General features: G+C 45.1%; 1 protein-coding gene across 4 annotated transcripts in view; it reads right to left on the reverse strand.

Moving 5' to 3' along the window:
- The window catches only part of c1qtnf12 (C1q and TNF related 12), a 98,252-nt gene that overhangs the window by 44,965 nt on the left and 36,963 nt on the right, over window positions 1-16,324 (reverse strand). For all 4 annotated transcript variants that reach the window (XM_087980465.1, XM_043675814.2, XM_043675813.2 and 1 more), the window contains one exon: window positions 14,821-15,002. In XM_087980465.1, the coding sequence (XP_087836591.1) occupies window positions 14,821-15,002 (182 nt within the window). The remainder of the gene's footprint in view (window positions 1-14,820; window positions 15,003-16,324) is intronic.

Here is a 16,324-nt window from a genome sequence, read left to right on the forward strand (position 1 = left end):
AACATCCTTAATTTTAACCATGAGGTACACTGGAGCATTTTGAGTGCGAGCAGCAGCAGAGTTTAAAGGAACCCGGAAGGCTACAGCTAAGGTGAGACAGTTTGTTTTAAAATTACTTACCGGTAGCGGGCAGCAGTGTTTTTTTTTCTCTTCGCAGAAAGAGCGGGAGCAGCAGGGGGAAGTGACGACGACCAGAGGGGCAGCCGGAACCCGGAAGCTGGTATAACACAAGCTTACCTGGGTAGGTTTTTTCCCTATAAAAGCGCGCAGGAGAAGAACCCGAGGCACTACAGAGATAGTGCCTCCCACCCGCCCTCCTCCTCTAACCTAATAATAAGACCCGTTGTGGTAAGTAGGTAAGTGCTGCATTTTGCTTGTTCTATTCTTTAGACCCAGTTTTTTTTTTAAAAAAAGGTTACTTTTAGAGGGATGGCAGTGAAGGCAGTGCAATGTTCCTCTTGCAACATGTTTGAGGTGAGGGATGGCCATGGACGTCCCTGCTGATTACACTTGCAGGAAGTGCACCCATCTCCAGCTCCTCCAAGACCGTGTTAGGGAACTGGAGCTGGAGTTGGATGAACTTAGGATCATTCAGGAGGCAGAGGGGGGTCATAGATTGGAGCTTTAGGGAAGTAGTAACTCCAAAGATTGCCGACAGATGGGTGACAGTGAGGGGGACTGGGAGGAAGCAGCCAGTGCAGGGATCCCCTGCGGCCGTTCCCCTCAAGAACAAGTATACCGTTTTGGATACTTGTGGGGGGGACGACTTTCCAGGGGTAAGTAATGGGGCTCAGGCCTCTGGCACGGAGCCTGTCCCCGTTGCTCAGAAGGGAAGGGTGGAGAAGAGTAGAGCAATAGTAATTGGGGACTCGATAGTTCGGGGCACAGACAGGCGGTTTTGTGGGGGTGAGAGAGACTCACGTTTGGTATGTTGCCTCCCAGGTGCAAGGGTACGTGATGTCTCTGATCGTGTTTTCCGGGTCCTTAAGGGGGAGGGGGAGCAGCCCGAAGTCGTGGTCCACATTGGCACCAATGACATAGGTAGGAGGAGGGCTGACGATGTCAGGCTGGCTTTCAGGGAGCTAGGTTGGAAGCTCAGAGTTAGAATGAACAGAGTTGTTGTCTCTGGTTTGTTACCCGTGCCACGTGATAGAGAGTCAAGGAATAGGGAGAGAGAACAGTTAAATGCGTGGCTACAGGGATGGTGCAGGAGGGAGGGATTCCAGTATTTGGATAACTGGGGTTCTTTCTGGGGAAGATGGGACCTCTATAAACAGGATGGTCTACACCTGAACCTGAGGGGCACCAGTATCCTTGGCGGGAGGTTTGCTAGTGCTCTTGGCGGGGGGGGTTTAAACTAACTCTGCAGGGGCATGGGAACCTAGACTGTAGCTTTAGGGTGCAGGACCTGGAGTGTAGAGAGGTTAGGAACATGGCATCAATCTCAAAGGAGGGTGCTTGTAAACAGGAAAGTGGCTTGAAGTGTGTATACTTCAATGCAAGAAGTATATGAAATAAGGTAGGTAAACTTGCAGCGTGGGTTGGTACCTGGGACTTCGATGTTGAGGCTATTACGGAGACATGGGTAGAACAGGGACAGGATTGGCTGTTGCAGGTTCCAGGGTTTAAATGTTTTAGTAGGGTCAGAGGTGGGGGTAAAAGAGGGGGAGGTATGGCATTGCTTGTCAAAGATCGTATTACAGCGGTGGAACGGATGATGGATGAAGACTCGCCATCTGAGGTAGTTTGGGCTGAGGTTAGGAATAGGAAAGGTGAGGTCACCCTATTAGGAGTTTTTTACAGGCCTCCTAATAGTCCTAGAAATGTAGAAGAAAGGATTGCGAGGATGATTCAGGAGAAGAGTGAAAGTAATAGGGTGGTTGTTATGGGGGACTTTAACTTTCCTGATATTGATTGGGAAAGCTATAGCTCTAGTTCGTTAGATGGGTCGGTGTTTGTCCAATGTGTGCAGGAGGGTTTCCTGACACAATATGTAGATAGGCCAACAAGAGGTGAGGCCATACTGGATTTGGTTCTAGGTAACGAACCAGGCCAGGTGTTAGAATTAGAGGTAGGTGAGCACTTTGGGGACAGTGACCACAATTCGGTGACTTTTACTCTAGTGATGGAGAGGGATAAGTGTGCACTGCAGGGCAAGAGTTATAGCTGGGGGCAGGGAAATTATGATGCGGTGAGGCATGACTTAGGATGCGTGGCTTGGAAAAGTAGGCTTCAAGGCAAGGGCGTAATTGATATGTGGAGCTTGTTCAAGGAGCAACTATTGAGTGTCCTTGATAAGTATGTACCTGTCAGGCAGGGAGGAAAGGGTCGTGTGAGAGAGCCGTGGTTTAATAAGGAATTGGAATCCCTTGTTAAAGGGAAGAGGGCGGCCTATGTAAAGATGAGGCGTGAAGGTTCAATTGGGGCGATTGAGAGTTATAAGGTAGCCAGGAAGGACCTGAAGAGAGAGCTAAGAGCAGCAAGGAGGGGACATGAAAAGTCCTTAGTTGGTAGGATTAGGGAAAACTATAGGTATGTCAGGAATAAAAGAATGACTAGGGTAGGAATAGGTCCAGTCAAGGATAGTAGTGGGAAGTTGCGTGTGGAGGCTGAAGAGATTGGGGAGACACTGAATGAATACTTTTCGTCAGTATTCACTCAGGAACAGGACATTGTTGCCGATGTGAATACTGAGTAACAATTAAGTAGAATGAATGGCTTTGAGGTATGTAGAGAAGAGGTGTTGGAAATTCTGGAAAGGGTGAAAATAGATAAGTCCCTGGGCCTGATGGCATTTATCCTAGGATTCTCTGGGAAGCAAGGGAGGAGATTGCAGAGCCATTGGCCTTGATTTTTATATCCTCGTTGTCTACAGGAGTAGTGCCAGAAGACTGGAGGCTAGCAAATGTGGTTCCCTTGTTCAAGAAGGGGAATAGGGATAACCCTAGTAACTATAGGCCGGTGAGTCTCACTTCTGTTGTGGGCAAAGTCTTAGAGAGAATTGTAAGGGATAGGATTTATGAACATCTAGATAGGAATAATGTGGTCAAGGATAGTCAGCATGGTTTTGTGAAGGGCAGGTCGTGTCTCACAAACCTTATTGAATTCTTTGAGAAGGTGACTAAGGAGGTGGACGAGGGGAAAGCGGTAGATGTGGTGTATATGGATTTTAGTAAGGCGTTTGATAAGGTTCCCCATGGTAGGCTACTTCAAAAAATACGGAAGTAATGGGATTGAGGGTGAGTTGGAGGTTTGGATTAGGAATTGGCTGGCTGGAAGAAGACAGAGGGTAGTAGTTGATGGTAAAGGCTCATCTTGGAGTGCTGTTACTAGCGGTGTTCCGCAAGGATCTGTTTTGGGACCATTGCTGTTTGTCATTTTTATAAATGACCTGGAGGAGGGGCTAGAAGGTTGGGTGAGCAAGTTTGCGGATGATACAAAAGTCGGAGGAGTTGTTGACAGTGAGGAAGGATGTGGCAGGTTACAGCGGGATATAGATAAGCTGCAGAACTGGGCAGAAAGGTGGCAAATGGAGTTCAATGTAGCTAAGTGTGAGGTGATTCACTTTGGTAAGAGTAACAAAAAGATGGGATACTTGGTAGTGTGGATGAGCAGAGGGATCTTGGTGTCTATGTACACAGATCTCTGCAAGTTGCCACCCAGGTAAATAGTGCTGTGAAGAAGGCATATGGCGTACTGGCTTTTATTGGTAGAGGAATTGAGTTCCAGAGTCCTGAGGTCATGTTGCAGTTGTATAAGACTCTGGTGCGGCCGCATCTGGAGTATTGTGTGCAGTTTTGGTCGCCATACTATAGGAAGGATGTGGAGGCACTGGAACGGGTGCAGAGGAGGTTTACCAGGATGTTGTCTGGTATGGTAGGAAGATCGTATGAGGAAAGGCTGAGGCACTTGGGGTTGTTTTCATTGGAGAAAAGAAGGTTTAGGGGTGACTTGATAGAGGTGTACAAGATGATTAGGGGTTTAGATAGGGTTGACCGTGAGAACCTTTTTCCACGTATGGAGTCAGCTATTACGAGGGGGCATAGCTTTAAATTAAGGGGTGGTAGGTATAGGACAGATGTTAGATTAGATTAGATTAGATTAGATTAGATTACTTACAGTGTGGAAACAGGCCCTTCAGCCCAACAAGTCCACACCGCCCCACCGAAGCGCAACCCACCCATACCCCTTACCTAACACTACGGGCAATTTAGCATGGCCAATTCACCTGACCTGCACATCTTTGGACTGTGGGAGGAAACCGGAGTACCCGGAGGAAACCCACGCAGACACAGGGAGAATGTGCAAACTCCACACAGTCAGTCGCCTGAGGCGGGAATTGAACCCGGGTCTCTGGCGCTGTGAGGCAGCAGTGCTAACCACTGTGCCACCGTGCCGCCCTTGTTAGGGGTAGGTTCTTTACTCAGCGAGTCGTGAGTTCATGGAATGCCCTGCCAGTAGCAGTGGTGGACTCTCCCTCTTTATGGGCATTTAAGCGGGCATTGGATAGGCATATGGAGGATAGTGGGCTAATGTAGGTTAGGTGGGCTTGGATCGGCGCAACATTGAGGGCCAAAGGGCCTGTACTGCGCTGTATTCTTCTATGTTCTATGATCAGAAATGGCAATATTACTAATCGTACAGGATGCCAACCAGATCCAGGGTTACCGCAGGAGTCAGAAAAAAATCAATCCTCGTGTGACATCTGTGCAGATTGGAGAAAAACGTGAAATCCTTACCTGTAGGGTGGAGACACCTCCAGACGTCCACCAATCCTAATTCCCCACACAAACCCAATAACTGTTTAGATTGTGCCGAGGGTATCGAGGGACCTTTAGGCAACCTGTCTACTGTGGGGTCCATGAGGCAGTTAAAGTCTCCCCCTATAATGATGTGCCGAGGCTTGAGACTTATCAGTTTAGAAAAAGCATCTACCAAGAATTTAAGAGGATGAGCTGGGGGACAATAAACATTTAAAATGCCATATTCTTCCCCATTTATCAAGGCTTTAAGAATCACAAACCTCCCATTTTTGTCTTTAACACATTCCAACAATTTAAATGAGAGATTTTTCCTAACCAATATAGCCACACCCCTACTTCTGGTATTAAATGATGAAATATAAACTCAAAGCCATTCTGCTGTAATTTCAGATGCTCCTTGTCACCCAAATGTGTCTCCTGTAACAAAGCAATATCCACCTTCTCCTTTCTAAGACTCAAGAGTACCTTCTTCCTCTTAATTGGTGAGTGACTTCCCTTGATATTCCAGGTACACCATTTAATCAAATCATTAGCCATAAATTCCAGACAGGAGGAACCCGAACCACAAATTGCTGAGCCTTAGTGTCACATGATCCACCAAATATAAAAACTACATAAACTAAAACCACTACATTTAACAAACATACAAAATTATTAAAAATAAAAAACAAAAACCAGAAAACAATCCAACATATAAAGCGCCAATAGTGCTGAGTAAAGGAACTCACCCCCTGCCCGGAGGCGACAACTACCCATCCCGAACTGCCCATAAATAGGCATCTAACCATCTCAACCATCTTCACTTCTCCCAGCTAGAGCCGCATCGCAAGCACAAGCTAAAAAGAATAAACACCCCATAGAATATCAATATGAATAAAAAAAACATTCTTTTATATTAAAAAAGTGGGAATAAATACCCCACCCATCCTTTGGTATGTCCTAACTTAGAAATTTAAAATGTACATCTTAACCACCACCAGACATAGTTTGAACCAAATTATTATCAATAGAGGTAAAAAAAAAGGGAAAAACAAAGCTCCAACCGGATTTCCTCCATTTCTTTTACAGAATGATAAACGCATACCCAAGCAACAATATTTATACATACTACAATTGTTTAACTTAGGTTAGTTTGTCCACAAAGTCTCTTGCCTTCTCTGATGTGTCAAAGAAATGCATGGATCCACCTAAGGTGATCCGAAGCACTGCCGGATATCTCAGGGAGTACTGAATCCCAAGCTCCTTCAATATTCTCTTGACACCATCATACAATTTTCGTTTCTGGATCACCGCCGCTGAAAAGTCCTGAAAAAACATGATCTTAGACCCCTCGTAAATTAGGGCCTTTGGATCTCTCCCCTGGAGCCTGGAAGCCTCCATGACTCTCCCCTTATCCCGGTAATGAGGGAACCGCACCAGGAAAGGACGAGGGCATGGACCCAGACCCGACCTCCGTGCTGCCAATCGGTGAGCCCTCTCTATCTTCAATCCTCTCATGCCAGTCTCCAAGTCAAGGAATTTCAGAAGCCAATCTTCAACAAATTCCGCAGGCCACTCACCTTCCTTACCCTCAGGCGGACCAATGATCCAAATGTTTTTTCTCCTGCCACTGTTTTCAAGATCATCCACTTGGTCACGCAAATTACGAGCCTGCGTCTTCAGTGCTTGGATCTCTTTCTTGAATGAACTGGCATCGGCTTCCACCACTGTGACCCTGTGCTCCACCTAACCCGTCCTCTTCTCCAGGTCTCCCAGCTGCTGCTCATGCTTCTGCAGCATGAGAGAGACTGGAGCCAGCTTATCTTCAATCTGTTTCCCCAACATCTCGCAAGATTTCGAGAGCTGGTTCACCAGGTCCTGGAGAGTAATCTGCTCTGAGGCTGCTGCAGGCTGAGCTGCAGGCCTGGCCTCAGATGCTCCTCCTCCCTTTTTAGGCATTTCTGGACAGCTGAAAATACAGGTAAGTCAATTTTAAAATGTTTCTTGGGGCTCCACAATCTTTCCAACACCCCAAGAAATCCTGATGACCTGGGCTAAGTGGGTTAAAGGACTGTCCTGCTCCTGCTGTGATGCGAAGCTCTGCAGTGTGATCTTCTCAGATCGCCGCCATCTTAGATCCCCTCCACAGGATAGTTTAATTTTCTCTGTCAGCCTTGGTTCCAAAGTGAATGATTCACAGAATGAACTGTTGTTTATAACTCCAAACTGTGGTCTTCCTTTTTCAATTAACAATTGAACCAGTTTCACAAACATCTGACAGCCAGATGATCTGCAGCTAACGCAGCCATGTTAGGATTAACTCTACCTTAACCCAGAAAACATAGAGGGTCATTTCCTAGCAGAGGACCTCAACACCTGACAGCACAAATGCTGCATATTTTCCAATTTCTGAAACTGCTGGTTCAAACAGCAAGCACACTGTAATTTTCAAAGTGCTTTACTGAGTAAGATAATGCACCAGGAGAGAAGCTGAGAACAGGCCAAACAAGGACATTATATTCACTGACTGGGCAGACATCTCACTGTCGTAAAGCTCCAGCCGCTCACTGCTCAACGTTATGGCAGGCTAGGAAACTTCAAGAGGTCAATCAGCAGTGTGCCACTACGGCTCAGCTGGTAGTGCTCTTGCCTCTCAGGCACAAAGTCCTGGATTCAAGTCCCATTCCACAGCTTGAGTACAAAGATCAAGGCTGTTTACCCCAGTGCAGTACTGAGGGAGAGCTGTTCAATGAGATGTTGAACCTCAGGCCCATGTCAAGTAGTTGTAAAAACTCTCATGGCGTTGCATAGAACATAGAACCGTACACAGGAACACGCCCTTCGGCCCATGACACCAACTTAAACTAATTCCTTCTGCCTGTCCTTGGTCTGTATCCTTTCACTCCTTGGATATTTATGGGCTTATCTAAAAGTCCCTTAAAAACCCTTATTGTATCTGCCTCCACCACCACCTCTGGCAGCACTTTCCAGACTCTCTGTGTAAAGATTTGCCCCCTACATCTCCCTTGAAATTTCCCCCTCTCACCTTAAATGCATACATACAGGAAGCATATGGGAATTCTCCCTGGTGGCCTGTCTGATATTTATCTCTCCATCACAGAAAATGGATGGTCAACATCACGATAGTGTGTGTTGGATCTTGTTATGCAGGAACTAGCTGCTGCAGTTCCACCATTACACCACTTCAAGAGTATTTCATTGGTCTAGCATTTCAATGGCTGTGAAAGATCCTTTATTAAGTGCAAGCTTTTACTTTTAGTTTAGAAGCACAAGAAAGCGAGGATCGAGGCATAAGAGTTAGAGGTTGAAATGCGTCCCTTTAAAATTCTGTTACCAGCAAAATGGGAAGTTGTTGGTAACAGTTTGTGTCTGAGGATCTCAATTTTTCATCATTGACTCTTTCAGGGAGAGGTTCACAGCTCTGGCCAACAGCTCAATATCAACCCCACTCCAAAGGTAAAAAAACAGTAAAACTGGTGAATACAATAAAATACTGCACAGGAACAGGCACTTCAGAGCCCCTGACTACGCAAGTTGCTAATCCTTATTTAGACCAGCTACGTATTGGCAATGCACGGTTTCCTTCTCAAGAATGAGACAAACTGAAATGACTCATGATGTATACATCAAGATGGAGGTCCAGTATGACCAAAATATTCCAAGTATTAAACAAAAACTTGAAGAACTGCAGATGCTGTAATACAGACACAGAAATCACTGGAAAAACTCAGCAGGTCTGGCAGCATCTGTGGAGAGACATCAGGTAACGTTTCAGGTCGAACTCTGAGGAAGGATCACTGGACCCAACATGTTAACTCTGATTTCTCTCCACAGATGCTGGCAGACCTGCTGAGCTTTTCCAGTAATTCCTGTTCTTGTTACATTCCAAGTGTTAATAGTTCATTTTTATTGCTTCTTCCTTCTGAGAAATAAAGCTAGAAATCTCAGATGTTGGCCCTGAATAAAACTTGTTGAAATCAGTTCTTCATTGGTTGGCATCTCTCTCAAGTTTCTGGTTGTGCATTTTCCTTAATCAGTTCATTTTCTTCATGACCGAGACTCCACAGTGAGACGACACAGGGGGCTGTTCCAAAACAAAGGCAGTGTATCTGCTCTGTAATAACTCACAAAGTTTGAAAATTCTGATTGAGCCTGGTCTCTGCCACTCAATTCCAGAGAGGTGTCACTCCACCACACTGCTAAGCACAGTCAAAACATCAACGTGTCTTATTGCACCTTGCTTCATAAAGTGCTAACGGTTGTATGCTGAAGAATGAAAGGGTTGTGCAGATGCACTCTGAAATAAAAATGTGTATTTCCCATTGTGGGCCTGCGGCAGATTTCCTTCCTGTGCTGCACGGTGACTCAGTGGTTAGCACTGCTGCCTCACAGCTTGGCCAACTGTGTGGAGTTGACACATTCTCCCCATGTCTGCGTGGGTTTCCTCCGGGTGCTCCGGTTTCCTCCCACAGTCCAAAGATGTGCAGCTCAGGAGAATTGGCCATGCTAAATTGCCCACAGTGTTAGGTGCATTAGTCAGGGGTAAATATAGGGTAAAGGAATACGTCTGGGTGGGTTACTCTTCAGAGAGTTGGTGTGGACTTGTTGGGCCGAAGGGCCTGTTTCCATACTGTAGGGAATCCAACCTAATCTAATAAAAGCAAAGAAAGCCCCTGTATCTAGGGAAAAGTCTGCTCCACAGAATTCCCTACAGTGTAGAAGCATGCCATTCAGCCCATTGAGTCCATACTGACCTTCCAAAAAGCATCCCACTCTATCCCATGGATGATCCATCCAACCTGCATTTTATGGACAATTTAGCACCTGTACATCTGCAGACTGAGAGAGGAAACCAGGGAAAACACACAGGGAGAATGTACAAACTCCACACAGACAGTCACCTGCAGGTGGAATCAATCCCGGGTCCCTGGTGTCATGAGGAGCAGTGCTTACCACTGAGCCACTGTGCTGCCCTCTATAAATGCTACGTGTAAACATTGGGTGTAATCTATAAATGTTGCATGTAACAAACCATTGACAGTACTCAGACAAATGTTCAAAATTAGTTTCTATTTTACTAGACTATTTCTTGACTGAAACACTATGATTTAACCCCAAGCTCTCCCAATTCTTCTGCTCCTCCACAAGCATCTCTTCCAATCACAATGTCATAATATAATCACTTCGCTCTGCCTACAAGCACACATTCATCAGTCCCTTCTGTGCACAAACTATACTCTGCTGTGACCTGGTTATGACTGGAGTGTACAGCTTTGCTAACTGCTTTCACATTGAAGGTTTTTACTTCTGCACAGCTTTTTGTTAACCCCCTCCCAGTGGGCAATCGTCAAAAGCTGCCTTGCAGATCTGCACTATCTGTTAGAGAGCTACACACTAACTCACTCCCATTCTTTCCATTATTGTTTTCAACTTTTCCTGCAGAAATGGAAGTAAGATCCAAATCCTGCCATCACTGCCTCAGCCAAAAACTGCACAGAGAAGACTCAGAGAGGTGCTGGCAGTCAGGCTATGAGTAGGATGGTGTTACTTCTCTTATCGTTTCTCCCTTGTCAAGACACCAAACAGACCATGTGATAACCTGCTGCTACACTGAACTGCCACTCACCTGCTATTGCTTCCCTTTAGCATTATGTGAAAACAACTGCACATCTGCCTTTTGTCAGGGCCCATTAGACATTCGAGACCAAAACACACATAGGCTAAATGGTGAGAGAAACAAATCTCCCAGAAACGGATAAACAGCCATTCTGGCACTTCCAAAACATATAATACCTCAGCCCACATGCTATCATTAATGGGTGATATATTCACCATAAGTGAACAGGGCGCAGATATACGAGGGGGCAGGCCAGAACATGTTCGCTAGATGCCAATCTCACTCTACTTCTACTGAAGATTTTCACAAATGCACAGTTGGTACGTGCAGTCCTGCTGTGGGCTAGCCATTGGTAAATGCCAAGATGTCCAACCAGGGAGCTTCCGGAATTTGTTGCAGGGGTCCACTAACAGCTTGCATTCAGTTCTACACATGATATCGCCTTAAAGTCAACCCCAAATGGAGTCTTCCTCAGTGGAAATCTGCATTTAGGCTTCTCTTGCAGTGGTCTCTTGAACCAGTTGTGGTATCTCAAATGGATACTCAAACTGGCACCATTCTGGGCTCCATAATCTCCTTTGTCTTGGATATGATGTGTAAACGTTATAAACTAGAGACCTGAGTACATCGGAGATCTTCTGGAGTCTGCTGTCCTGCAGATGAGTGAAAGTGCTCAGTAGCAACCCCATGGTGGTGGATATCACACAATGGGATTGCCAGATGCTGCCCTGCCTCAGGACAACAGATTTGACGCCTCAAACACACCTGCCCTGGTGCCATCAAGCCAAGTGTGCCGGACTGCACTGGCAATGGTCTTAGTGGAATAATTACATGTAAAAGAAGCAAAATCTGCCTTATTGTCCCATTTCTAACAATATAACAAAAACCGAAAGAACTGCGGATGCTGTAAATCAGAAACGAAAACAGAAATTGTTGGAAAAGCTCAGCAGGTCTGGCAGCATCTGTGGAGGGAAATCAGAGTTAATGTTTTGAGTCAGTGACTCTGATTTCTCTCCACAGATGCTGCCAGACCTGCTGAGCTTTTCCAACAATTTCTGTTTTCATTTCTGATTTACAGCATCCGCATTTTCTTTCGGTTTTTACTTTTCAAAATCTCTACTGGTACTGAAAGCCCACTGTTTATAAATGTGTTTATTCTTGTTTGGTTAAGCTTGCAGTATCTTTCTAAGCAGCCAATTGGAGAGTGGGTAGAAAATTATACATTCCTTTACAAAAATCATATTACATTACATGTGCCTGGCATCAGATTCGTATAATTTTCTTGGCATCGTAATTGCTTTGACACATTTCTGTACTATTTACTAACGGCTGGAGATCAGCATGTCAATTCCTGGGGACAAGAGAAGGCAGGTTCATACCAGACCTCCAGCAGATTCCATTACCTTGACCAACAGAGTGTAATTGAGTTGCCTTTCACAATGAAGTGCAATATGATCAAGTGAAACCCAGTTATTATCATACCATTTTATTTCATAATCTGCTCATTAACAACTTCAAAACGTGAAACCATTTAATCTCCACTGCATACTCAGAATGTGCTTTGATTTAATTACAAAAGTTCCTCTTTAATGTGAAGACTTCTCTAAGTGATAACAAGTTAGCCAAGCAACAAACCTGATTACACCAACACAGCGAAATCCTTTTCCCTGTAACAATATGAATGCCATGACATTAACTTCATTCATTGCCATGGGAATAGCTCAGACTATTGCTTTAATCCCTTAATTTCACAAACACACATATCTATCCAGCAAAGACGTTCTCAATTCCCTATGCAGTAAATTTCTGTAGATCAAATCCTGTTTCAACGTTTTCCCAAAATGCATGATGATAACATGATTGGAAAATTCAACAGGATAAAATTCATGTTATTTGTTTTACATTCATTGTAACCCATGAAGAGATTTTTAATTTAACCTATTTTCCTAATCATCCTGTTCAGAAATGTTATCACACATTTCTGGAGCAGGTGGTAGATTAGATTAGATTACTTACAGTGTGGAAACAGACCCTTCGGCCCAACAAGTCCACACCGACCCGCCGAAGCGCAACCCACCCATACCCCTACATGTCATCCCTTTTTACCTAACACTATGGGCAATTTAGCATGGCCAATTCACCTGACCTGCACATCTTTGGACTGTGGGAGGAAACCGGAGCACCCGGAGGAAACTCACGCAGACACGGGGAGAATGTGCAAACTCCACACAGTCAGTCACCTGAGTCGGGAATTGAACCCGGGTCTCTGGCGCTGTGAGGCAGCAGTGCTAATCACTGTGCCACCATGCCGCCCACGTGCCAGTGTGCCGCCCACATGCCACCGTGTCGCCCAGGCCTTGAACCCAGGCCTGGGATATGGGCACTACTATTGTGCGACAAGAGGGACCCTATTAACAGGTTTTTAAAAGTTCATTGGGGTAGATCTTGAATAAATTGGGTAACGATATCAAGAGCTGAAACTTTATTGCTGGAACAGCACAGCAGGTCAGGCAGCATCTAGGGAACAGAAGATTCGACGTTTCGGGCACATGCCCTTCTTCAGGAATGAGCAGAGAGTGTTCAGCAGGAGAAGATAAAAGGTAGGGAGGAGGGACTTGGAGGAGGGGCGTTGGAAATGTGATAGGTGGAAAGAGGTCAAGGTGAGGGTGATAGGTCGGAGTAGGGTGGAGGCGGAGAGGTCAAGAAGAAGACTGCAGGTCAGGAAGGCGGTGCCGGGCTGGAGGGATTCGGCTGAGACAAGGTGGGGGGAGGGGGGATGAAGAAACTGGTGAAGTCCAAGTTCATCCCCTGTGGTTGGAGGGTTCCTAGTCGGAAGATAAGACGCTCCTCCTCCGACCGTCGCGTTGTTGTGGTTTGGCGGTGGATGAGTCCAATGACCTGCATATCCTCGGTGGAGTGGGAGGGGGAGTTGAAATGCTGTGCTACAGGGTGATTGGGTTGGGTTAGCACAGCATTTCAACTCCCCCTCCCACTCCACCGAGGATATGCAGGTCATTGGACTCATCCACCGCCAAACCACAACAACGCGACGGTCGGAGGAGGAGCGTCTTATCTTCCGACTGGGAACCCTCCAACCACAGGGGATGAACTTGGACTTCACCAGTTTCTTCATCCCCCCTCCCCCCACCTTGTCTCAGCCGAATCCCTCTAGCCCGGCACCGCCTTCCTGACCTGCAGTCTTCTTCTTGACCTCTCCGCCTCCACCCTACTCCGACCTATCACCCTCACCTTGACCTCTTTCCACCTATCACATTTCCAACGCCCCTCCTCCAAGTCCCTCCTCCCTACCTTTTATCTTCTCCTGCTGAACACTCTCTGCTCATTCCTGAAGAAGGGCATGTGCCCGAAACGTCGAATCTTCTGTTCCCTAGATGCTGCCTGACCTGCTGTGCTGTTCCAGCAATAAAGTTTCAGCTTTGATCTCCAGCGTCTGCAGACCTCACTTTCTCCTTAACGATATCAAGAGTCTTACATCTGAAACTAATGAAGTTCAATAAACCAAATTTAGTAATTGGCCAAGTTCATTTCCTTCGATCCCTTGAAAGAATCTTGATCTTGCCACCCCAATCCTTATTGCTCTTGATATGACCAGCTTGCATTTCAATCAATCTGCTACAGATCTGGAGCCACACATGGTCCAGGCTGGTAGACTGCCTTCCCTGAAGGTCATTTGTTAAGCAAATGGGCTTTTAGAGCAATCAACAATAGCTATTCACTGTGACTAGCTTACAATTCCACATTGTGAAACTGAATTCAAGTCCCATCATCTGCAATGGTGAGATGTGAAACCCCTCCCTCACAGCATTGGATTACTAGTTTGGTGACTGCACCATGACACCATTATCCTTCTGTCACCTCACCAATGTCATACATTGCTGTTTTGTTTATGGGCAAGATTGTGATTTTTCTTTACCCAATTGTTTATATATTATCTTCACATTTCCTTGGTCCATGGGTTTTACTTGTACTTTCCTGCCTCAAGAATATTTAGCTTTTTGATTCCAATAGATAAATGCATTGAAACATAAACTGCTAGAAGAGCGGGTCAGACTAGATACAGATCGGATCTATTCCTTGGTTGGAAAGTCTAGGACCAAAGGACACGGTCTCAGGATTCAGGATAGGCCATTTAAGACTGAGATGAGGAAACAATTCTTCACTCAAAGGATACTCGACCAGTGAAATTCTCTACCACACAAAGCCAAGGAGACCTAGTCACAGAATAAATTTAATAAAGAAATAGATACTTTTTTAGATTATAAAGGTATCAAGGGGTATGGTGGAAATTGGGAATATGGCATTGAGATAAAGTATTATACTGAATGGTGGAGCAGGCTTAAAGGGTTGAATGGCCTGCATTTGCTCCAGGTTTCTATGTTTCTAAGAGATATCCAAATAAGTAGCTTAAAGCTTTCTTACCGCCTGGAAGTTCTGAAGCTCTAAGAGGGTCCTCTTGTCCACAATAACTATCCCTTTCAGTTTGCAGTGAAAAGCTTCCTCTACTCTTTTGTATGGACGGATGTCTTCAAATGGGAGAGAAGGTGGTGGACTCAAACTGGGATGGACCTCTGTCAGAATGGCTGCCCGTCTCTCTGCTGCTTCTGAGTAAGTAAGCAAAAATACTGAACTATGAGTGTCAGACAAAATTACCTGAAAAGGCCAGGAGGGAGTTGTGACTAAAGCACTGCATGATCTGCTTCATCCCCAGCCTGAACCAGAAAAAGTATGGTATTTACCAGGTCAATGTCCATGGATTATAAAGCAGTTTAATATTATTTTGATGCCACAAAGAACAGAAGTGGAATTTAGCAAAACACAGATAACCCAAATGGGGGCCAATTATAAAATGGCAGGATTAGATCTTGTCTTTTACTCATCTCTGGAATTGTGCTGGTTGGCATTTTGCTTTAGGGTTACATTACCACCAGTCACAACAAGCTCAGCAAACACTTCAAACACTCTGTTCATGGTAAAAGCTCCTTTATCTCACATGTCCTAGAGAAATACCATCATTGAATCAAAATAAAACTCTTCTCAAAAGGCTCCCTTATTCCTGTCTTCACCTCCCCCTGCAAGAAAAGGAGCCATACCACTTGCCTTCCTATTGCCTGCTTGTTAACGTTCTATACTCCTTGTGCGAGTACATTTCAGTCCCTCTGAGCACCAATGTTTAGAAATTTATTTCAAAAATGCACAACCTAGGTATTTGCATGACTTATGAAAATATAGAATAACAACTGTCTGTTAAAAACATTTTTAAAAATCTCAATATGGAGTTTATGGATTTTATTCTGCATTAAACACACTGGCCTGTTGATGGATTCCCCATCAGAAAATGACTGGATCACAAATGCACGGTTCAATGAGGTGCAACTGGTTGCCCTCATCTTCTGAAGTTCCATTGAGATTTACCCACCCAAATACTCTCAGGCCGCAGCCACGTTTTGGGGCTAAATAATCATTTTATATACACAAGTCAAATGCATCATGAGAACGCATGCACCAAAACACAAATATCCACTGTATTACCATCAGCTTCCATTCACAATTTACAAATCCATCCTGACTCACCCCAATCAGTCCACATTGTTAAACTTTCACACTCCTCATCCTGTATTTATGTTTAGCTCTACTTTAGACAAGATTCCCTTAAAAGTGCCTGGCTTCTGTGCTCCCCCTTTGTTGAAGTCAGTTTAATTTTTTTCCAATAAATTGCACCCTTCTGAGCATCGGCACAATTCCTGCTTCCAACGTTTTATGAAAAAATTCAGAGCCTCAGGTCTCCTCCCAAAAATACTTCCAAATTCTGGAATGCACACTATTCCAGTCCAGTGACTTCTACCTACAGGGAGGTCATACTGTAATGGTGATGCCACTGGGCCAGTAAATCCAGAACCGCAGGCTAGTGTTCAGGGGGAACTGT

The sequence above is a fragment of the Chiloscyllium plagiosum genome, unplaced genomic scaffold, assembly GCF_037043375.1.
Source record: "Chiloscyllium plagiosum isolate Xiang-an unplaced genomic scaffold, Cpla_swu_hap1 HiC_scaffold_37, whole genome shotgun sequence".
NCBI lineage: Eukaryota > Metazoa > Chordata > Chondrichthyes > Orectolobiformes > Hemiscylliidae > Chiloscyllium > Chiloscyllium plagiosum.